The sequence below is a fragment of the Mandrillus leucophaeus genome, unplaced genomic scaffold (genome assembly GCF_000951045.1).
Source record: "Mandrillus leucophaeus isolate KB7577 unplaced genomic scaffold, Mleu.le_1.0 Scaffold143, whole genome shotgun sequence".
Taxonomy (NCBI): Eukaryota; Metazoa; Chordata; class Mammalia; order Primates; family Cercopithecidae; genus Mandrillus; species Mandrillus leucophaeus.
Genome location: NW_012101399.1, coordinates 3,001,560 through 3,026,218, shown reverse-complemented (window position 1 = coordinate 3,026,218; position 24,659 = coordinate 3,001,560). Strand labels below are relative to the sequence as shown.

Below are 24,659 nucleotides of genomic sequence, written 5' to 3'. Positions count from 1 at the left end.
AGCAGTTCTTGTTTTGGAGCCTATTTCTTGACACTGAGATATTTAAAAATGGACTGTGGTTAAGTGCATTATATTTTCCTGTAGGAACAGCATTATAATCAGAAGCTGTCAAAGGCTTTAACACCAAATAAATCTTTGCAAGGACCAGCAGCATATTTTGTAGCAATAATATAGCTCAACTTCCCTAAAATAGTGATATACACTCAAAATCCTATAACTTTTATTAAAGGTATTGACTCATTTATTATGCAGGAGACTTACCGGATGTAAAAATATAGAAACCCCCAAGCCAGCATGTTATATTCAAAATCTGACCTCAAATGAAAGTGCTGAACTATAAGAAACACTAATATGTAATTAACAGTATTTTTTTTGCTCAGATAAATCATGGTCTTTGTGTTTGGACTACTCACTGTTTCTAATACATTATATTCACCCGCAGACTCCTTCCCATTTCTGTGTCCCAAATACAGAGGGACAGAGCTGCCCCTTCTATTTACTGTCTTCCTTTCAATATTTATTGTTTTTAAAGAGCCTAAGAGTTTTAAAAATATCTGTCTTCCTTAAAGAGTATAAAATATCATCAGCCTCCTGTGTTGCTAAGGAGAATATACAAAGTGGCTAGTATTTTTGATACATCTTAAATAATGTATATTGGAGAGTTTATGATTGATACTTGTGAGTATAAACTAGTTATGAACCGACTGGGAATATGATTTCCTGGGTTTTGTTTTTTTGTTGTTGTTGTTTGTTTGTTTTGATGTTGAAAGGATGAACTCAAAGTCTAGAATTCTTAAAAGAAGCCCCAGCGTTTAAAATTTGGTTATATTATATACTTCTAAACAAAGTAAGTGCTCACTATCCCAATCTATAGTTGGTAACTATAGCGTGAAATAGCAGAGAACAGACACCTTGCTGTTTTGGCTTTGTTCTCTGAAGCAGCCTCAGCTTCATTTAGGGAGGTTATGTAATGGAAAGCCCAGAAGGTACTTGTTTGAAGATGTTTCTAGGTTTTAGTTTTATTCCTTAGTCTTCAGAGATAAATGTGGGTAAGACAGTAGAGAAAAATTGCATGCTTGGAGCATGGGTGGAAAACTGGAGAGAGGAGATGAGTCATTCCTGGGGCAAGTTCCTGCCCACTTCCTCTTCTGGAGGCTTTGATTCATGAGCCTGACACATGGGAGAGGGCCTGGCTCAGGGATTGCTGGCTATTCACACAGTTCTTGACAAACCAAAAAAGTCTGTGAATATAAAGTTGCTTTGGGGCCTTCATATTCATCTGGTGGTTTCTAGTGTCAGTTTCGCTATTTTATGAAGGAGAGAGGGCCCAGGTTGAAAACCAGGTATTAATTTAATACTCGTATTAATGGAGAAATGTGTTAGACATATACAAGTTGGAGTTCTATGAACTGCTACCAGGCTATTCGTTAATTTTCTGCAGATTATTGATTATTCCTTAAATTTTTGCAAGTTTTTAATCATATGTGAAGTCCCATTTTCCTCCACATTTGAACAGTGCCATCAACTTCAGCTTAGATCACAGGAGAGGTGTGTGTCTTTAGCCTTCACTTTGAGCAGTAATGGTCATCTGGGTGACCCATGATGTGTTTTGGAGACTTTGGATGTGTGTTTGCAATAGATGCTGATTTCTGTGGGGAAGTAAGTTAATTTCTACATCGGTGATTGTGCTATTCTATTTTTGTTCGGGTTTTTTTTCCGCGGGAGTGGGGGATGTTTTTTTAGCTCTAGGGTAAGGTCAGACAGGCAAGTTTTTGTTATTAGGGCATCTCCAGGAGAATACTCTCTCCTTGTTGGTTTTTGAAAAGGAGCCTCAGCACAGTACTACACAGGGATGTGTCACTGGGGTGGGAAAGAGGAGTTACTTTTGGATCTTGATGGGTCTCTTCCCTGTTCGGGGATCCACCAACCACCGCTGCCCCTGACTCTTTGGGTGGATGTGGACCTTGGATACATGTCATACATGTTTTCTTTTTCCTGATAATTTATAATTAGAAGCATTGGATTTTGAAGGCTTAAAGCTTCAGGCAAGTTACATGATTTATCATCATTTCGGTCAAACCATTTTTATCCGGAAGAACTCTCCCCTAGCAAACCACAGTTCAGACACCACAGGAAGGTATTGTGGTCCTGTCTTTTGAATTGACTGGATATGGGTCATGATCCAAAGTTTTACACCCATCAAAAATATAGCCTGAATGGTAAAAGCCATCATTTGTAACCATGAATAACTGTCAATACGTGCTCACTTTTAGAAGTTTATTGCTAATTGAGAACTGACTGCATTTTGTGTAATTTGTCCCTTTTTGCACCAGAATGCAGTAAGTATGACCTGTTTGCAGTGCTGGTCTGTTGCATGCTCCTGTGTTAATAGCTTCTCTAGCTGTGTGAGTTTTGCAGTAAGTGGTTGTTGAATAACCGTGTGGATATAAAATACAGAATCCATACAGGAGTTTTTAAAGGTTATGGGCAAATTTAATTTAGTTGTAATTTAATCCTTAAATTGTTTTGTAATTGTGAAGCTTTGCCTCTGGTTTCTAATCTGCTTATGTGTGTTTCATAGTCCTGTTTTAGAAGTGTACTTTGAGCTGTTCATAGCCACGCAATGTGTCTGAGGACACTAGTGCTTTCCTTTCCTTCTCATTATTTGCTGTTTGATGATTTAGCATAATTGGGTTGAAATAGCTCCATGGGCACAGACTTGCCAAATAACAGATTTGCTCCATGAGACTGTTGTCTAAAAAAAAATCAAAGATCTGCTCTTATTAATTTTTTACTTATTATGTTATTAATATTTTACTTTTACTTATAGGTTTTATTTATAGTTGCATCATATAAGGACATACTTTAGCAAAGCAATTGAGACTTTATGATATATGGAATGCCTTTATGCTGAGTAAATAATAATAAGGCATCCATACTAGACCCACTTCAGTTTCTAATTGAAATTGTTAACTCTGTGAATTTGAGCACAGGGTTTTTAAAAATTTGTGTGAAAATGAGGACTGAGAAGTACCCTTTGTATCTGACTATATTTGTCAAAAGTGTTGAAAATAAATGTTTGCCCTTTAGTAAGACCCTTCAAGACAAAACAAACAAACTTTCATCCTTGACTAAGTTTAGCATTAACAAGATAAGTCACTGATAGTATATTCACATGTGTTATTTATGACTTCGAGTTTAAAATTTCCTCTGATCACTGCATCACTGGTGATTAGAAATTCCTAGCTGACTTCCAGGAAAGAATGTAGTTAGATGCTGTAGCATAAGTATCATTTTTAAGTTTTCCTAAGTAGGACTGAAATTGATTTTTAAAGATCAACTTTCAGAAGACTCTGTGACTTTTTCACTTCTATCATATGTGGAGGGATTTGAAGGCCGGTGGCTGTGCCTGTTCACAAGGAGCAGTGAGCTTTGGCCACACCATTACATGTGGGCTCTCCTTGCTCATTAGACCAGGACTGGCCACCACTGTGGGAGAAGAGTCCATTTTACCAATGGTGGAGACATACTATCGCTTGCTCCCACTGCCACCATCTTTGGGCAGTAAAGAAAAATAGAGGTGAAAACAACAAGTTTTAGTGTCAGATCTACTTCTTCCTGGATGATGTGGTTCTTGATAAATTTATTCATTTGGTGCCCTCAGGATGTACAGCAATACATTAAGCCCTGCAGATTATTCAGAAATGATTTAGACATAAAGCTTCTGTCAGTGAAATCATAAGAGATTAATATGAAGGAGAGGCTGCTGAGACTTGTAAGAGTGATCAAGGGTGTGGGCCTTCTACAGAGAGGGATTGTTTCTTGTCAGGGAGATGTTTTAATCTTTGGGTCTCCATTTGGAAGGAACTTCATTTGTTCATTCACTCAGCCAGTACATATTGAGAACTTGCTAGGTGTGAGGTGCTATGTAAGGAGTAGGAATACAGTGAACAAGAGAGCATGGTCAGCCCTCACCCGTAAGAGTGTACAGGCTAGTGAGGCAGATGTATGTGAAGTTATCTGTACATGTGTACAGTTACACATACACACATGTTCATATAACATGATCTATAAAAAGGGTTAGGATGTAGGAGTCAGAGTGAGGGATCTGTCTCTGGATGGGGACAGTAAGAGGTCAGTTCAGGAGGACTTCCTTAAGCTCTGAAGTTTCACGTGAGAATAGAAGATTCAGAACTTGGTGACAGAGATTGTGGAGCTCACTGTGTCTTTGCTGATCTTTCAGCAAAGGAAGTGAGATTGTTTCTAGCTTCTCTGTTTGGGGTGCTTCTCTGTCAACTAAAAATTTTCATCCTTCAAATATTGCATCATTTGTGTGTACTTCATTCATCACTTACTCATGACCCACTCCTCAAGTACCTGCAGTGGGCAAGCGTCTGTCCTAGGAGCCGTGTGCTGGGCTGCAGTTAAATCTGAGAGATCATGTGTGGCATTTCTCATGGATTGAGATGTCTGAGTGTCATTGTTTTGGGAGAGCTAGTGGCATGGTTTATAAGGCTTTTTTTCATTTTCTCCATACAGGACAACAGCTTTGAGCAGTTCATTATTAATTATTGTAATGAAAAGCTGCAACAAATCTTCATTGAACTTACACTTAAAGAAGAGCAGGAGGAGTATATACGGGAGGTAATGTTGAAATGCTTTTTTAAAGTGTTGGTCCTTTTTTACTCATAATATAAATTCTAATTCAGAAGATAGCCTAAACAAGAAGCCATATTCAAAAGGCTACAAACTGTATGATTCCATCTGTCACTCTAGAAGAGGCAAAGCTATAGAGACTAATTGCCTATAAAAAGCTATAGAGTCAGGGGTTGCCAGGAGATAGGAGTCGTGAGAGGGTTGTGGCTGCAAAGAGACAGCACGAGGGAATTTTGGGGACGGATTATGGTGGTGGTTACTTGACATTACACATTTGCCAAAACTTAGAGAACTGTATACCAAAAAAAGTCAGTATCACTGTAAGTAGATTTGAAAATATTTTGAGACTTTTTTCAATATCAAAAAGTATTGAGTATTCAAATTTATAGTAAAAATAGGTAATAGTTATTGAGCGCTTACTACATAGCAGGTATTAAGTGCTATGTATGGATTGTCTCATTTAATGTAATCTTAAAATAACCAAAAGTAGTGTTTGCAGAGTCTTTTCATCATTATATTTTTGCTTTTCATCCTATTATTTTTAAAAATAGCCAGTCTTTTTCCAGGTATAAAATTAGTTATTTCAAAAAATAAAAGGGAGGAATTGTTATGTTTATATTTTTATTTCCTTTTTTGTTTATTTGCCTTAATATTTTAGTAATGATATTACCTGTTTTCCTTTATTTTCTTAGTATCATTTAAAGCCATTAAGGACACTGAATTCTCTTTTATCTTTCTTTCCATATAGATTTTTCTAATGTGATTGTTATCCCCAGTGACTTAGTAAAACAACCCATTTACTCGAAAGCTAAATCATAAATATTTCATCTTTATTTTTTAGAGTACTCATTATGCTTCAGAAATGTTTTATACTTGTCTGGCACCTTTTGGTAACATAAATATTCTAAAAGCACGATTCATTCTTTTCCTGTCTTCTCATCATGAAGAGAATGCCCAAACTTTGATGGGTAACTTAAAACAGTTTGTACAGATCGTTTAAAACACTTCTAAGAATATATAGAAAGATTCCTAGCTTGCTTTATGAATAGAAGACAAATAAATGTTTACATTTATAGACAGAATGTAAGTAGACACAGAAAGATTACATTTGGCTTTACGGATTTGGCTTTGTAGCCAGTGTTAGAACCAGTGGATAGGTTTTCATGTCTTTCCTTATGTTGAAAATACTTTGTGGTAGCGCTGGCCTTTTTTTAGCACTTGAAAGAGTTAACTTCCCTAAAACACAAGACTGACTCTAAAATTAATTTTTTTTCCTTATGATTACAGATTCAGAACAGAAGAATCTAGGCCTTAAATTCTTGGGATCAAGTTCTAACTTATTTCCTTATAAACATTGTAAACATATACAAAGTAATATTGACCCAAGGGCCTGTTGAGTAAATATTTGGCCCAGGGCCAGTGAAGTGCATGGGAAATTGCTGCAGATGGGAGAGTGGAATGGAAGGCAGTCTCAGAACAGGTCAAGGGTGTTTGCTTCAATCAGATTATGTCAGTGGTAGGCAGCTGCATTGAGAAAGTTTTGGGAACTGCCTGTGACATTTGCAGTACCCATTCTGTAAAGAAAATAAGTTCAGAGAGGAAGGGAAATATGATAAGATGGGCAAAGTCTGCTTTGTGGATGGTAGTGTCGTGGCTTCATCTTGTGTCATTGGATTTTGTTCTGTTTTGTCTTTTAGGATATAGAATGGACTCACATTGACTACTTCAATAATGCTATCATTTGTGACCTAATAGAAAATGTGAGTACTTAGGTACAGTTTTCTAAAGAATATTTTAGTACTATAATTCACCCTTACAAATGTTCTCAGTGCCTCAGTGTTAAGCATTAGTATTTTCACTGTTATACACACACACATACACACACACACACACACACATATATGTTAAGGAACTGCAGAGTTCTAGAGATTTTATTGTAGCCCTAAGAGGTCATACACAGTTCTTGAACACATACATAGACAGTTGGGTGTTTTGATACTTAGCCAGGATCCCCTGTGGCCATATCACAACACCCTTTTATGACCTTCAGACACCAGGCCTTAAAGGTACCAGCCTTTCTTGTATGGTTGGATTCCAGGTCTATTCCATGGCTCCTGGGCGTGTGAGTACTGATCAGAGTAGGCTCTGAGCAGCCATCCAGTTTTATGCCAAATCATAATATTCATTTCATTCCCAAAGCTCTGATGACCTCTTAACATACTATTCAGCAGGTATTATATTAAGTTTAAGAGACATAAAGGGACGACCCCTGGAGCTGCGTTAAGTGGGACCCCAGAAGTGGCTCTAGTACAGCTGTAGCATTGATTCAGATCATACATGCAGAGGGCATTGCGTGTATGACTGCGGGTGGCCAGGGACCTGGAATTTTTCAGGTGACCCAAGTATGTGCGTATGCGAAAAGGCTTAAAGTGTGAAAAATTATTGGATAATTTCGAGTAAGCTTTCTGCGTCCAAGATTTTTGTTTTTAGATCATATTCTGTAGTTTATTATAAATGAATTAAATGTAGGAAGACTGATTTGGTGTGTGGAAAACAGGAAACTAATTTATGCTTGGGATTACTAATACCTGATTTTGAATAAGTAATTTGAAACAGTGTATAAGCTTTATTGTCCTGCAGTAAGCAAGACCAGTTTAGTGAGGCGAGTGCTGTGTTTAAGGAATACGATCACGTGCTCTGAATGAATATCAAATCATTTTCTACTCCTCTTTTACAAAGCTTTTTGGGAAATATGTAATTAGCCAGTATTTTTTTCCTCAGTATTCAGCACATTCCTAAAAGTTGTTTCTCTGATTAAATTGAACATAAAAACAATATTCTAAGGCGTCACTATTTTTCAATAAGAAATAAACTGTGTTTCAGAAAATCTGAACAATGTTGAATGGGAACACTAATATTCCATGTAAGCAGTTCAGATCTCTGATTTTGGCTCTGAAAAGTGAATTTCCTAAAAATTTTCCTGGTACATTTTGTGAAGGAGGTAATTTGCTATGGGAATCTTAAGTTTCAGAATTTCTGGTTAGTATGTTTTCCTTGATAAATATAACCTTGCATTTAATTATTCTCTTTTAAGAAGGGGAGAAAAAGAGCAGTGGTAATACACTTAATTTAAGTAGATTATCTCAGCCAAAAATTCCCTTGCAATATGATTGAAGAAGCTCATGTTCACATAGGAACCTGGGTATATAAAGGAAATATTTCCTTCCAGCATCATTAAACAATAATGTTTGTTCTGGGGGGATGTTATGAACACACTTGATTCCTGAGAGTCCACACTTCCCCAGGGTTTTGTGTGGAATGAATAAATGCTGGTCAGAGGATGTCGTGGCCTTGTGAGCAGAAGGGGAGAGGAACCAGAGGACTTTGCCTGGGTGGAAGTAGGTGGGGTTGATGGTCAGTGGAGTGGATTGTTTTTGGAATTAAGACTTATGACCCCATAGGGGCAGTCCATGGAGCAGCAGTCTTTATTTAGCAAAGTAGAAGCTTCCTGACTTCTGGTTCAGTTTAGGGCTGACTACTCTTGGAATAAAAATGACCACAGGGTCTAGATATGCAACAAACAAATTTTCACCTATGTTTAACATCCATTTAGAAATTCCACATGAATTTCTAAAATCTAAATCTATATGAAACAGATATTCTTGAAATCAGCTTGATTGCAGTGATTGTTAAAAGCAGCATCTCAAATCACAGCATTTTTTTCTAGAAAATTAACTTTATTTTGAACACATGAACAATTTGGAAACACAGAAAACGAGTTTCCTTCTTAGGAGTGAATCAAATAATGGCCTTAGAAGACTGTGCTTTGTGATTTGAGACATGTTATAGAGGCTGTATTGTCACATTCATTTCTGCTTTTAGGTTTGTTTTTGAATCTTTGAGATCCAACTTGTCTTTTTCTAAGAGTATAAATTTCAGTCATCATCAGGCTAAGGTGTCTGAGGCAACTCCCAGGTACTGTTGTGCGGGGAGAGAGAGACCAAGAAGACACACTCTTCCCAACCACACCACCATAAACACACCTGGGATCCTTCAGGAAAGAGCTGATTCCTGAGGCTTTTGTTACTGTTTTGATTCTCTGCTTTTTGTTATAACTGAACAGACTTTTCTTGTGACTAAGTTGATTGTGTTTGATGGTGTCATTAGGAATAATTATTAAAACAATACAGTGAGGAAGGAAGGAAACTTTTTTATTTCCTTTTTCCCAGAACACAAATGGAATCCTGGCCATGCTGGATGAAGAGTGCCTCAGACCTGGCACAGTCACTGATGAGACCTTCTTAGAAAAGCTGAACCAAGTATGTGCCACCCACCAGCACTTTGAGAGCAGGATGAGCAAGTGCTCTCGGTTCCTCAACGACACGTCTCTGCCTCACAGCTGCTTCAGGATCCAGCATTATGCTGGAAAGGTATGGGGGAGCTGTGAGCACCCAGTCAGGCCTGCCAAGTTACCCCTGCAAGGAGGCTGTGCCTCAGAGACGGGCGTTCGAAACCCCATTAACTTGTGAGGACAAATTGAGCTGCGCTAAAGTGGTTGAATCAATAAATATTCAATAGAAATAGAATCTGGACCATGATGACTAAAATCTTATTGATATAGAAAACCGAAAGCAAAGCTAATGGACTTAATGAAGAGTCTAAATATATTTTTTGAATCAAACTCTTAAGCTATCCTATATAACATATCTATTAACACTATTGAAGGAGACTTGCCAGTACAAATTAGGAGTCAGTAAAGACTTAAGGCTTTAAAAACACAAGCCATTTAACAAAAATAATGAATTCTTTGAGATTTTGAAATGACATTAGGGAAAATATTTACTTTTTTTAAAAAGTACTTATTTATTTGGTTAATATTTGGGGGAATTAATTTTATGCCATCTAATATATAAAGACAACCCTAAAAACAATCTTAACTGATTAATCTTTAGAATCCTGAAAGATTATTGATTAGAGCTAATACTTCCTTTTTCATAAAATTGCAAACTTCAAAGGGGAAAAAATGCTTGATTATACATTTGTAAAAATTCAGTTTATAGTACCTGAATTATCTTTAATTTCAGAATGTTAGAACTTGGTACCTTATGTTTTTATTAGCCTATATTATTAAAAGATAATTTCTGATCAGTTTTTCTTCTGCTTCAGGATATTTATGAAAATGTTAGTATTGTTTCTGTTTTGCCCCATCTACTTTTAAACAGACTAGAATTGGCATATGAGAACTAAAAAATAAAAGTAAAACCCCAGAATATTTTCAGACTCCTAAAAAAATGCAAAATCCTTTGAAAATGTTATGATAACATTTTTGGAGTTTATTCTTGCAAATCCTGAATGGTAATAGAATTTATTTTGATCTTGTCTGTGATTTAGACAGATGGAATTTAAACTTGGAGGCGAACTCAGTATGAGAGTGTGACTAACGTGTCAGGGATTTTTTGATGGTGAAGGAAGAGGCTGCAGTGTAGATAGTCTTGGAGTATTTTTAATAGTTGTTTGACATTATAACATGCAATGTGCCTGTCATTGAGTTCCATGTGCTGCTTATAGGTGCTGTACCAGGTGGAAGGATTTGTTGACAAAAACAACGACCTTCTCTATCGCGACCTGTCCCAAGCCATGTGGAAGGCCAGCCATGCCCTCATCAAGTCTTTGTTCCCCGAAGGGAATCCCGCCAAGATCAACCTGAAAAGGCCTCCTACAGCAGGCTCACAGTTCAAGGCATCTGTGGCCACTCTGATGAAGAACCTACAGACCAAGAACCCAAACTATATTAGGTATTTCCGGCACATAAAACTTTCACAGTTCAAATGTGAGAGCACCCCGAAGGAATATCATTTTTCCCTTTGTTTCAATCTGAGTGTAGCCCAAGCAGAGTGTAACTAAAGTACTTACAGATTAAATAATACCTTATCTGGGATTGGCTTAAAAAATGCTCCACTATCCTTTCCCCTAAAATAAGAAAGTAAAAAAGTAAAGCGTGGTGGAGAAGATAGTAGATACTTAATGAAGCTCAGTGGTTGACACCTAGGTGTTTTCAACTTTCTGTATGTTTATTATTATTTTTTTTAATGGCAAGTTAACAAAATGTAAGTGTTTTTTCTGGTCAGTGTTTTGCAGAAAACTTGTTGGCTCCATTTGGGATTCTTGTTATTTTAGCTTAGAGCACAGCATTGAAGCAAGGCTTTAGTTACAACTCTGGCACTTCTTAGGAGACATGCACTGTTTTCTTCCCTGTGAGAGGTGTAGGCCTAGAGAAAGTAATGATTCCTAAAGCAATCTGAATTTTTTTCAAGGCAGTAGAAAGAACTTCTTAAAAGGGGCCAGGCGTGGTGGCTCACACCTCTAATCCCAACACTTTGGGAGGCGGAGTCGGGTGGATCACCTTAGGTCAGGAGTTCAAGACTAGCCTGGCCAGCATGGCAAAACCCTGTCTCTACTAAAAATATAAAAAATTAGCCGGGCATGGTGGCGGGAACCTATAATCCCAGCTTCTTGGGAGGCTGAGGCAGAAGAATCGCTTGGACCCAGGAGGCAGAGTTTGCCGTGAGCCGAGGTTGCGCCACTGCACTCCAGCCTGGGCGACAGAGCAAAAAAAAAAAAAAAAAAAAAATTCTAGGCTCTTCTCTTTTTCTGCTTCTAGGGCATCTTAGACAAAACTCTCTAGATTTAGTGAAGACCAGCTAGGATTAGAGTTTGCTGTGTGTGTATTTGGTGAGCTAGATAATAGAAGGAATGTGTCTGGTGGGTCAGATTTCACAGAGCACACCCATACCCACAAATACCTTCTATAGTTGTCTTTGAAAATGCAGTTATGAGGAAACTAGAGTGAAGAATATTTTTGTGTTTAGTTTGTGTGCCTGATATTTATATTCACAGAAATGTAAGTAGACAAAACCCTCTGGTTTGATTGCCGTCGGATTAGAACATATGTTGGAGAGGATCCTAGTTTCAAAAAAAATCCAAGAAACTTTCTGTGATGAATTGCTTTTGTTATTCTCAATTGAATGAATTTTTTTTGCATCTTAAGTATATTTTATTGAGGTATCATTTGTGTGAAGTGATATGCACAGTTCTGAAGTGAACAGTTTAATTTTTTTTTTAACCATTCTATATACTTTAGTGACCACCACCCAGGTTAAGACGTAAAACATTTCCATTACCTCAGAAAGCTTCTTCATTCCCCTCCTTTTTTAAATTTTTACAATTTTTCTAAGAAATCTTAATTAATAAACCCCAAGGTTGTGAATATATTATTGTATATTTCCTTCTAGAAGCTTTGTAGTTTCAGATTTCATATTTAGGTATGTTTCCCCCCAGTGTAGATATCCTGGTGCACTAACACCATGTTGAAAAGGAAACAGTCTCCTTTTCCCATTGATTTGCTTTGTGGCCTTTATTGATAATCAGTTGAATGTATATATAGGGGTCTGAACTTACTAGGCTGTTCCATTTATCTATTTGTCCGTCTTTCTTTAAGCCAGAGAGTAGACATTATTTTTATAAATGGTAAAAGAGAAAGCATAGTAACACTGATGCCCAACAACCTAAGATGTAGTCCACGTAAGTGTGTAATTTCACAGTTGTAGTTAGGCAGCCATAATCATGAATGTTTAAGTATTAGTTAGGACACAGGGATTGCTACAGTATGATCCAACGCTAACAATGATTTAAGCAAGACTGATGTTTATTTCTTAAGTAACTTCTAAGTATGAGGACTCCAGAGCTGACAGGGCAGTTCCTTCTGTTTTGTGGCTCTGCCGTTTCCTGGATGTGTTCCTCGTCTGCATGGTCAAAGATGGCTGTCCACCACGTCAACATTTGCAGCCAGCAGTAAGCTGGAAGAGACCAAGGGGAGAGCCCATCCCTTCTTTTAAGAACACTGACTGGAGTCTGCAGATATTACTTCCCCTCTGATCCTAGCGGCCAGAAGTTGCTCACCTGGCCACACCTACTTGCAAAGGAGGTTGGAAAATAAAGCTTTTCCCTGGACAGCAAAGTGCCCTGTTAAGAAAGGAGAGCAGATATAGGGAGGAAACAGTGTTTTTAATCTTTTTATTGAGGTATAATACATATACATTAAAGTGCATGGATCTTAACTGTACAGCTTCTTGAAGTTTTACAGATGTATGTGCTTGTGTTACCCCATCCAGACCAAGTGGTAAAACATTCCCATCAGTTCAGAAGGTTCCCTTGTGTCCCTTGCATGTCGATCCCCCACTGCTACCTCTCCCCAGAGGTAACAGCAATACTGATTTTTAACCATGGATTAGTTTTGCTTGAACTTGATATAAATGGAATCATAACTACAGCATGTACTCTTGTGTTGGACTTTCACTCAATGAAGTGTCAGTGATACTCATCCACGTTATTACATTTATTAGTGTGTTCTTTTTAAAATTACTGTGCCTGCAGTATTTATTTTTAGGTTGTTGTAAAATGATTTAAAATAATTTCAAAAGTAATGACTGGGTTTCTTAAGAATAACAAATAATTGTTTTGCTATGAAACAGTTATATATAATACTTTATTAAAACATAGACAATTGTATCCATAAGAGGCAGTTTGTAACCTAAAATCTTTGTAATCTTTAAGGTGTATCAAACCGAATGATAAAAAAGCAGCACACATCTTCACCGAGGCTCTAGTGTGTCATCAGATCAGGTACCTGGGGCTTTTGGAGAACGTCCGAGTGCGGAGGGCAGGCTACGCCTTCAGGCAGGCCTATGAACCTTGCCTAGAAAGATACAAAATGCTTTGTAAACAGACATGGCCTCATTGGAAAGGACCAGCCAGGTAAGAAATTCAGTGACCGTAATGAATGTTTTAAGTAGTCAAATAATATGGGTTTTTTTCCCACATAAAATTCATAAAACAGAATTTTATGAAAAACTGGGTGTAACCTCTGTTTTGGACATTCTTCCATTAGGATACCATTTTGTGCTAAGGTCAAAACAAGACTTACAAATCCACATTTGGGACTTGTATGGCAATAATATTAATTTTTAGAATATTTCCAAGGTAGGTTCGTAGGAGATGATTTGTAATTTGATACATTTATATTTGTGTAGAATCATAGAAGGGTAGAATTAGAGACAGGTTGGATTACCACTTGTCACTTTTCCCATGAAGAATTTGGCTGCAGAGAGAATCAGTGGGTGGGTGAAGGTCCCTCTCTTTGCCTAGATCTGTACCAGTTAATCGATAGACAGTACAAGCGGGTAGGATTCACGGTGTCAGTGTTAGTGCTGGGAAAGCTAGATTAGAGAATTTAGCTTGGACCCGGTGCCATACAGCTTTCAGCTGGTCTGTACTGAATTGCATTTACTTATCCAGTCCCAGACAGAGTGCTGGACACCGCAGGCCCAGTGGTGCATCCCCATGTCCTGCAAGCTCTCCCCGGGCAGAGAGAACTGTGTACTGACGGGCAGCTGCTGCAGGAGAGAAATGGAGCCTTGCTTGTTCAGTGACCTTCCTTCTGCTCTCACCAATCAGAGAGGCTGCTCCTCTGCAGGCTGAAGAAGCTTGCCCCTGAATACTGCTGGACGGCTGACATGCCTGTTCCATGGGCATGGGCAGGATACGGGCGATTTTCATTTAACGATATTGGTATTGCCTACACATTCTCAGTGCACCTGGCCTTTCACAGGAACATCAGCACTCTTAAGACACTTACCTTGTATTATAAGAAGATCTAGAAACTACAGATGTATGGTGTGGTCTCTGATGCCTAATTTAATACCCTAATTTAATGTAGGATCTGGGTACTGTTTCAGTTCCCATTGCTAATTTCCAGAGTATTATGGTAAAGAGGTACCATAATACAGAACATGTATTCACTCGCTGCCTGGCATCTAGTCCTCAGGTGGGTGGAGTGAGGTTTAGTTCTAAAGACTGATGTTGAAACCAGGGTCAAGGATGGAGAGGTCAGGGCCAAGTCCAGTTCTTGCTCCCACGGGGTAAGGCCCACGTTCCTTAGTGTCCCATTGGTCTGGGACTGTCTCTTGGACTCTGCTTGTATTCTCAGGGGCAGAAACAATGTTTAAAATATTTTCAGGAATTAACTGAGTGAGTTTAAAATGGATCTGAGTTTCTTGCACACCCTCCTGGCCCAGGTTGGTACATCGTTATACATATGTTTGATACAAGTATTGCCTCTACTAATGAAATCAAGAAATTGGCTTTAATACCACATTTTCTTAAAATACATAGTTCTGAACCCAAATTTACTTTTTCAGTGTTTACTGGACTTGGTTTAATTTGTGGAAAATTCTTTGATAGAAGGATGATTACTGAAAGAGCAGTCACACTTGGAAATGAAGCTATGTTTTATACCACTGAGAACCTGATAACCGTGATAGAAGATAAAACTTTTTGTAACTCAGAAAACTCACTGTTTTTATTTTTATTTTTTTAGGTCTGGTGTGGAGGTTCTATTTAATGAATTAGAGATTCCCGTGGAAGAATACTCCTTTGGTAGATCAAAGATTTTCATCCGAAACCCAAGAACAGTATGTAACCAAAACCTTTGCATTCTAAACTTAAGTTGGAATCATATAGGAAAGTTCTTAAAATATGTTTAACATTATAACATTATATGAGAGGCTACCATGAATGTCACAAAACACTTGTGTGTTTATCTACAAATAACCAAGAGGCATGGACAGATAAGGGGTAGTGGAAGAATGTGTACTTTTTATGAACCATCAAAGTCTTTGCTCTGACAGAGTTTACAACACTTAAGAAATCACAAAGAAACTGTTAGGACAACAGTACAATGTTCATAGCAACTGCAGGTAAATTCAGTCTGTATTTGTAATACCTGAATTATACGTTAATTTTAAGAACTACAGCCCTATTATTTAGAGACACAGGAAAGCACTAAAATGAAAAAAATTTTTTAAGTAAAAAAATACTTTTCACATTCTACCTCATAGAACCCCAAGGAAATCTTTTTGTCAATGAATAGATGAGTGTGAAGTATAATGAGTATAGCAGGTGACTGGTAATTTGGAAATGTTGAGATTTTGGAAAGTGTTTAATTCATTTAAGAGAGAATTTTCCAGCATCTGCCTTCCATTAGTAATTTGCATCCTCATAGACTATGTGAAGGTAAACTTAAGCTCAATTCAGCCCCTCTCTGATTTGTCATAAATTCTGAATCACTGGAATAAAAGTTGTAAGTCTTTCATGAATTCATCAAAATAATTTTCTCATGGACCATTATCCATATCATGTATAATGAATATGGTTATTCAATTCTTTTTTTCAATGTAATTGACTCCAACATGATGGCATTTTTGTCTCTTGAAAATTCTTTCAGTGTGTGCTGTGAGGTTTCAGAGGATTTTTAATAAGACCATCTATCATTTCTTACTAGTTATTCAAATTAGAAGACCTGAGGAAGCAACGCCTGGAGGACTTGGCCACTCTCATTCAGAAGATCTACCGGGGGTGGAAATGCCGCACACACTTCCTGCTAATGAAAAAAAGCCAAATTGTGATTGCCGCCTGGTATAGGAGATATGCGGTAAGAGTCTCAGTCATTTTAAATCAGTAATAACAATGCTCATTTGCCAACATTTATTATGCACTTACTATGTATGTGATTTTTACACACTTAATTCTCCCAACAACCTCATGAGATAATGGATGTTCTTAATGGTTCTTTTTTTTAAAGATGAGAAAACTAAGACACTAAGCTGTTAAGTAATTTGCCCACAGCCACATAGCTATAAGTGATAGAGCTGGGATTTTAATCCAAGACAGTATTAGAGCTCAAGTTCAGTGTACCACACCGCCTTTCACTGATCTAGCTGTATTTGGTTGGAAATACATTTTTAATTTGGTCATCAGATTGGAAGAGACAATGTCCTTTAAACTTTTGATTTGGTTGGGCTAGTTTTTCAAAGTAATTGGCTGTTCTTTATTGTAGCAGCTTTGAAGGTGGCTTTAATTCCGGAAAGCTAATGTCATGTTTTTGTAGATTTCTGGTGTTGGTTAAAGGATTGCGTTCTCTTTAGTCTTTAGGTATCTGGCTCTGTTAGCTATAGGGGAAAGATTCAATAATAAATAATGTTTACCTAATTAATATGAAGTTTCTTTTTGGCATTTCCTTCCTCACTTGATTGTAGAGGTTTTGTTGAAGGCATACCGCAGGTTTGAGAGAAGCCTGAAGGTTTGCCTCAAGGTTAATTGAAACTTGGGCTGTGTTCTCACAAAATGAATTAGATTTGCACTCACATCTTTCTCATATTCTTCCTCTTTTTCAGCCATAAAGAGACTTTGCTATAGGACTGTATATAATTGAGACATAATTTACGCTGACCTGTTCTCACATAATACATTTTGGTTTATTATTTCCAAGTTTTACAAATTAATGAGGTACTTAAGTGATTAAGCTAAAGAAAATCAGCTTGAGAGTATCTTTACAATGGCTCATGCTAGTTAAGATTATAACCAGCAGTATAAGTCTTAAAATATGAATCTGCCCAGCCATGTGAATGATAGAGTCATTCATATGCATTCTGCAAAGGCACTTTGGACTGTTGTCACCCAGCCTGGTGGCCGTGGAGTCTCCTCTGTACACACAGTAGCATCCTTAACTCTGCTGCAGATTCATAATGCTGTGTTTTCTGTTTGGCTGAGAAAGGGAGGACCAACAAGTAAGCAGCCCTCAAGGAGCCCTTTTTATAATTTCTTATTTTGAGGTCATTAAGAAAAGTTTACAAGTGTGCTGGATTCATCTGTCTTGAATTCTACAAATATTTTTAAAACATGTTAGCAAGGTGGACAAAACAACCTAATTCCTGACTTCCTAAAGCTTATATCTAGTGAAAGACAATATGCATTTAAGCAAACAAATAATCAGAACAATTATAGACTGTTGTAAGTGCTAGGAAGGAAACAGAGAACTGAGATAAAGAATAATGGGGAGGCGGGATGTGACCTAAGAGTGGTCAAGGAGAAACTTCTGGGAGGGGCCATTTGATCAGAAGGATGAGAAAGAACAGGCAATACCAAGAACTACGAAGATCAAGTATTATTTGTACCTTTTCTCCCAATATAAATCTTTAATATCACCAGATTTTTAAATGTCACTATGTATCATTAGTTCATGATGTCAGGAGTTACAAGCAATCTTAGTTTGTAGAATGAAAACTAAGAATAGCCCCAGTTTTAGAGAATGCATTAACTTTGCTCTAGTGTTACATCTCTTTCAAAATTTGAACTACATACCTCAACCAGTTCACTGCATGTTACTCAAGCCAGTGATTAAACTCATTATTTTCCGTCAACCAGATAACTCAAAAGATTTCTTGAGTGCTCCTTTTTAGTTGCTGGTTACTTTTAAGTTATTCCATATTTTGTGATATTTTATGTTTCCTAGAGATGAATTTTCAAGTGAGATATAGTTATTTTCAAGACATTTATGAATTTAAAAAAAAAAACCACAGAGGTTACCAAATGGATGTCAGAGTGATGGTCAGATACCATAGCTGTAGGTTGTTCATACATCTGTGGAATATTACTCTGGGAAGAATCCTAGAGATTTTCCATCTCCTCATTTAACAGCTGGGGAAACTGAGGCTCAGAGAAGGTGAGTGCCTTGTCTGAGGTCCCAGGATCCTCTTGGATTTTCTCCCTGGCATCCTTTTTTTGTTCCTCTGCCCATCTATTGATACCATCGCCCATTACCTCTGATTTTCCAAGACAAAGCCTGGAAGCCTGGGAAGGCATCTCCCACCTCAGAGAATGGGGGCTGAGCCATCTAGCACTTCTTACATGAAGGATTCATAATGTGACTTTAGTACTTTGAAATGCTGTGAATTTTCATCAGGGATGCCCATGTTTCAGTGTATATTCCAAAGTGAATACTGTAAAAGCTCACTTTTCTAGGGAGTATTCCAGCAGCCTCCACTCCAAGGCATCAGCCCTGGAAGTAAGAAAGGCCTCTGGGCATTGAGCTTGTTGAGCCAGAGCTGGGAGCCTCACTAGGTCTTCTTTGACCTTCCCCACCTGGAAGTAAGCTCTGCTGCCTCTGAGCCTGCCTCTTGTGCTGTCTGTGCTGCGTCTCTCCCAGGGTACTGTTTATCCTTTATACTGTTGACCTGTGTCCACTTCAAGTCCTTGAGGGCAGGGATGGAGTCAGATGCACATTTATATCCTCATGATTCTATTAAAAGGCTTTATGCATAGTGGAGGCTCAATATAGAAATATTTAGTTGATTGATAGCAGTTTACTTAAATTTTTAGCTGATTTTCCAGCTTGAGGCAGAGTAAAAGTAGCAAACCTAAAAGAAACTAGGGAGGTTTAGAGGTGAGTCCAGTAAGTAGCATGGTGAGAAATGATACCAAGAAGAGAGAACACTCAAAAGCAGATGCAGAACTCAGTGAGTTTTCATTCAATATGCATTTACTGAGGATCTGCCATGTGTGGAACCCTGTATTATAACAGCATGAGACGAAGAAAGTAATGATAATAATGCGGTGTCCTGAGTCATTTAGGAATTATTTTATTCAGCATCCTTAAGGCATACTTTGGATTAACTGTAATAATATTGGATTGTTTAATATTTTGGTTTCTTTATGTATTGGTTTCCAGAAGGAGTATGGATAATTAAGAGTCAGTTAGACAAAGTGAGCAAATACCCTTTCTCAGTCCTTGTGTGCGTTACAGATATGTAACTACGACTGCCAATATCTTCCCCTTTTATCCTACAGCAACAAAAGAGGTACCAGCAGACAAAGAGTTCCGCCTTAGTAATTCAGTCTTATATCCGGGGTTGGAAGGTGAGTTTAAAAGAAGTATGCTTTATTTATTTGGGGTTTTCTGGTTTTTCACAAAGGATAATGTCTTTAGGCTCACCCTGCAGGGGAGGGCTCCTCTGTCTCCTGCCTTGCCTATAAACAGTCAGATGGAAAGAATAAATATTATGGGCCAAACAGGGACCCTGGTGACCATGTCTTGGCCACTTCCTTCTAACCAGCTTTCTTTTTAAGCGCTTTGTTCTCTAAACAGGAAGTCCTTGAAGTAATACCCGTACATGATTTCAATATCCCTTTGCCCCATGTTTTTGAGAAAAGCTGTAGTACAGAAGGCTGTCTCACAGCCATTGCTTTCATACTCAGAACCCCTACCCCAGTGACTTCCATAACTGTCCAGTAACCATCTTGCAGGCTTGCCATCACGACTGAAAGATCCTGAGATCTGGCTGGGACTAGCGGTGGGGACATGGGGGAGCCGTCACAGTGGACAGCCTGGTTCCAGGTCCTTCCTGCCAAGGCTTGGTTCAAGGGTCAATGAACTATGGGCCCCAGGCCAAGGGTCAATGAACTACAGGCCACAGGCCAAATCTAGCCTGCTGCCTGTCATACAACCTGCAAGCTGAGAATGGTTTTTATATTTTTAAACCGTTGTTTTTAAAAAAGGAAAAGATGATTTCATGACATATGAAAAGTCTGTGGAATACAGATTTCAGTGTACATAAATAAAGTTTTATTGGAACACAGCCACATTCATTTATTTCACAGATTGGCTGGCTGCTCTAGCACTACAGTGGTAGAGTCAAGTCGTAGCAATAGACTGTGTGACCTTCAGAGCCAAAAGCACTTTACAGAAAAAGTTTACGGATCCCTCATCTAGGTCAACGATACTTCAGAGCATGTTCTGACCCTCTTCCTGTGAGGAGATTTTGTGGCATGGTCTGAATCCAGAGGGGTAGTGCCCAGGCCTGAAGCCCTTTCAGAGGGTAGCCCCTTGGTGCCGAGTCCAGCAACCCTGACTGACCTTGCCCAGGCCCTCGACAACTTAAGGGCTTAGTAGTTGTCCCACGGCAAATGGCAAAACACAAATCTGAACATGTGGAATAAGTGAAATTGCTGCCTGCAGCTTCTTCCTTGGCCTCATGACTGGATCCTGGGGCCCCGTTTGTAGGCTAGGGACCTTAGAGGAAGGACCCAAAATCCACCTTCAAACCAGGTGTCCTCCTGGCCCCCATACAATCAGTTTCCAGCAACTAATGGAAAGAAACCGCTGGTTTGGGATCAATGAGATTATTTTGGTTTTGCAGTTTTAAAAATCTCTTGAATAAGAAGGACAGCTACAGTTACATTCCAGGCAATAATAAGGAAAGAGATACAGTGGCCTTCAGAGGATCATTGGAATCCTCTGGCCACCTTCTGAGAACTATTTCATCCCACAGATGTGTGCCAGCTTATGGTGCTGTAGTCAGATTTTTCCTATTGTGTATCAGGGTATGGGAGGCTGCTGTTCCAATCAAGTGGAAACCACACGGTCATGCTTGATGATGTCTTCATTGTCCGCCTTCTCGTAGTCAGTTTGGGGCTAGTCACCTTCGCCTTCTTTAACCTGTGATTTTTCACAGTATCGTGGGTGTTAGGACAATCATCTCTTCAGGTTTTTTTTTTCAAGTCACTGTCAATTCCATTTTTTTAAACGTTCTCTCTTTTGGGTGATTCTGCCCTTTAGGCTCGAAAAATTCTGCGGGAACTGAAGCATCAAAAGCGCTGTAAGGAAGCAGTCACGACCATTGCTGCATATTGGCATGGGACCCAGGTAGGCCAGAGATCCCAAGGAAGGTGGTGGGTCAGCAGTAATGTCATGTGGAACCATGAACCCTCGGCTTCAGGGGCAGAAAATGTTTCACTGGCTTGAGCTACTGAGCACGTGTTTGCCTCTTGCTCTTTCCAACATTTTGTTGTGGGGTGGTGGCACATGCTTTTGCATTTACCATTTGGTGGTGACTAGTGTCTCTCTTTTTCTTTCTTCATTGAAAACCAGCAGTAACCTTTCCTGCCTTAAACTTTTCTGTAACTCCTTTTCAAATGCATCACAGGCGCGAAGGGAACTGAGACGGCTGAAGGAGGAGGCTAGGAATAAACATGCTATTGCAGTTATTTGGGCTTACTGGCTTGGATCTAAGGTACTTGATGCACATATCCCAACACTCCATCCGGGAATTCTGCAATAATCAGTCCTTATCTCTAGACTATTAGGGGATGAATGACTGCAATTAATAGTGGCTCACACTGGTGCATGTCCTAGCCGCCAGATTTAACACACCTGGAAACATTAGTTCAGTAGTATGCATAGGAAGCTTAGGCATGCGTAGGCCAATAAAACTAATTGCTTACTAAAAAGGCACTAGTACCATTGCTCTTTAAAACAAAACAAAACAACTCTTAAATAACATGCATGTTTAGGATCCCCCCTCCCCACTGATGAATGCTAGCAGTTTTTTAGAGGTTTTCTGGAGGGGTTGCGCATGTTGGGAATGTTCAAGTTTGGGCTTCAATCGGTCTCTGCAACATGTTGACAATGGAAATGCCTCTAACATATGTCTTTAAAAAATTAATTTATGAATGAAATTTTTTTTAGGCTCACTGTGGCAGCTATTGATTGTTATAAGCAAAATATTACATGTGCAAAGAATTATCTGTGATTTAACAGAAAACTATGTTCATGCACAGCTAGCTATAATTGCCACTGAAGAATCCCAGGAATTTCAGCATCAGCTGTTTGTTTTCAGAAACAAAGGCCTCCTGAAATACTCTCACTAATCCCCAGGCATAGTCGTGGGCTCTGTGAACATTTCACATACCCCAAGGGACAAGATTTTTAGATGTTTTTGTTACTTAGAAAATCAAAGGTCATCTTTGCTAAAAATGTGTATTCCAGTTAGAAACACAAACATCAACAGAGTCCTGTGTTTTGAAGTCCACCTTGTCAACATTATAAGCCTATCTTGTGAGAAAATGAGGAAAGTCAACATCTGCCTGCATAAAGAGCTTAATTTGCCAAAAACTAACCAGAGTTGTTCATTTGTGCTTTTCCTGAAAAATCTGTGAAGAACAAACTTGTTCCTCTAGTCAACTGAGGGAAATGTTGTAGCAGAAGCAAATGGACTCTTAGATGGGTCTTGCTAGGATTTCTCCATCCAGTGAGTTCATTTCTCAGTCTCAGTACTATAATATCTTGAACAATTAGTGCCTATTTATATCCTTTAGAATAGCTTGTCTAAGATTATTTTTTTTTCCCTAACAGTAATTTTTAAACCTATAAGTTTAACCTATAATTGCTTCAGTCTTCAGTATATTTCACTTTGGGGACCTTAGCTAAAATTGAATTTTTATACATGCCACTTTTCATTTTTTGACTAGAAGTAATTTTTGAGTTTTGTTAGTTTTGGTTTTTGTTTGCACTTCAGAGAAATAACCTTTTTTCCTCCCAGTTTTCTAAATGATTTTTCACAAGAGTTATCTTTTTATCCATCCAAAGGGATGAACTCAGACAGGAGTGCATAGCTTCTTCAGCCCAATATGCTGTCAGCAAGGGGGAGCCTAATGACGTCATTAGGGCTGTTACTCAGAGTTTGAAGGCTTTCATATGGGAGTGAAAGGGTGTAGAGAAGGCAGCAAACAGGGAGAGAGAACAAGGAAGAAAAAAGAAAAAGAATGGAAGTAAGGGGTGAGAAATGATTACCTTGGGAACCACACAGATTGCCCTCCTCTGGAACAGAATCTCAGTGCACTGAAAATACAAGCGCTGCACCAGCCTGGCACCAATTCTTTGGGTTTAAATTATTATGCACTGTTTCTCTGTCATTCTGAAATCCTTATTCATAAATTGACTCTTCTGTTTGGTGGGGTATCTTTTTCTGGTCATTTGTGCTGTCTGCATTGGGCTGTCTCTTTTATTTACTATCTAAAACATTCTAGGCTCGAAGGGAATTGAAACGCTTGAAGGAGGAGGCTAGGCGTAAGCATGCAGTTGCTGTCATTTGGGCTTACTGGCTTGGACTGAAGGTACTTCCTCAACCACTTGTTTCTGTCCAGGGTGAACTTCATAAAGCCTAGCACCTACTAACCCTGAGAAAACGATTGATTATGCTTGCTGATGGTCTGCACAGTCTTGTAGAATGTCATCTTGCTTAATGTTTTACCTTTTTCAGAAGAAACCTATACACTAATGTTTTTTCTGATTTTGTGATTTCTATTTCTTTAAATAATAGGTTTAATGTAATAGCAATATGGCATGTTTTATTCAAGATACTATGTTATCAAAGTTCTAGTTTGTTGTCTTTATGAGTGTAAAGTTGTTTTTTAAAAATCTATGAGACACGGTTGCAAGAGTTGAGCTAAAAGCTGCCCTACATCCACATTGAGCAGCCTAGGGATGCCAGGCTTTTGTTTCCCTTTTTATGCCAATTCTGCCCCAGTAATGGCTGCCTGGAGTAGAGCTTTCTTCAGAACGACCATTGTTCTAATTGTTCAGTGTAGGAACCAAAGGGTCTTGCATCACTAAGCTTACAGACTTTGATTAATGAGATCAGAGATTCAGAGACCAGTGGATCATTCATGTTAAAGAGAACCTCGAATTCAAATACCTTGTGATTATGGCAGGGTTTATTTCAAAGTGTGCTTACTATAGTAGGGTACACTTATGTGTCCAGAACTACACATAAGTAAATAACTCCAAGCTCTGAAAAGGCTTTAGAATATTCTTTACGCCATGTAAGGATCTGGTCTTCCAAATTCGATAATTAATCACCATAGGAAGGCATCCATATTGCCTTTTTGGGATAATTAGGCCCCTTTTTGACAGTATTTCTTATCATTGTTTTTACTTTAATCCTACGATATTTAATCTTACTCTAAATATTTGAATATTATCTGAGAGATCATTGACTCTAAATCTGAACAACCATTAGAAATATCCCTGAATCCTGCTTTGAATAATCTGCATTTTTTTCTGCAACTTCAGCCTATAAATTTTAGTAAATTATCCCTTTTGATTATACTGAGTATTCACCAAGTAATATTTGAAGTAATGAAGAAGTAACTTAAATATGAATTTTAACAGATGTTCTGTTCGAAGAAGTCCAAACAAGCTCTATAACCGGTTTCTTTAAAGTCAAACAAAAGTAAACATTTTCCCATTTAATTCACATCTTCTAATTTGC

General features: G+C 38.3%; 1 protein-coding gene across 1 annotated transcript in view; it reads left to right on the top strand.

Annotated features, from left to right (window-relative positions):
* Window positions 1-24,659, top strand: part of MYO1B (myosin IB) — a 178,874-nt gene that overhangs the window by 129,996 nt on the left and 24,219 nt on the right. The window contains exons 14-25 of the mRNA XM_011974213.1: window positions 2,334-2,339; window positions 4,540-4,644; window positions 6,354-6,416; window positions 8,886-9,086; window positions 10,225-10,451; window positions 13,270-13,470; window positions 15,092-15,185; window positions 16,055-16,204; window positions 19,399-19,467; window positions 21,167-21,253; window positions 21,534-21,620; window positions 23,416-23,502. Of these exons, the coding sequence (XP_011829603.1) occupies window positions 2,334-2,339; window positions 4,540-4,644; window positions 6,354-6,416; window positions 8,886-9,086; window positions 10,225-10,451; window positions 13,270-13,470; window positions 15,092-15,185; window positions 16,055-16,204; window positions 19,399-19,467; window positions 21,167-21,253; window positions 21,534-21,620; window positions 23,416-23,502 (1,377 nt within the window). The remainder of the gene's footprint in view (window positions 1-2,333; window positions 2,340-4,539; window positions 4,645-6,353; window positions 6,417-8,885; window positions 9,087-10,224; window positions 10,452-13,269; window positions 13,471-15,091; window positions 15,186-16,054; window positions 16,205-19,398; window positions 19,468-21,166; window positions 21,254-21,533; window positions 21,621-23,415; window positions 23,503-24,659) is intronic.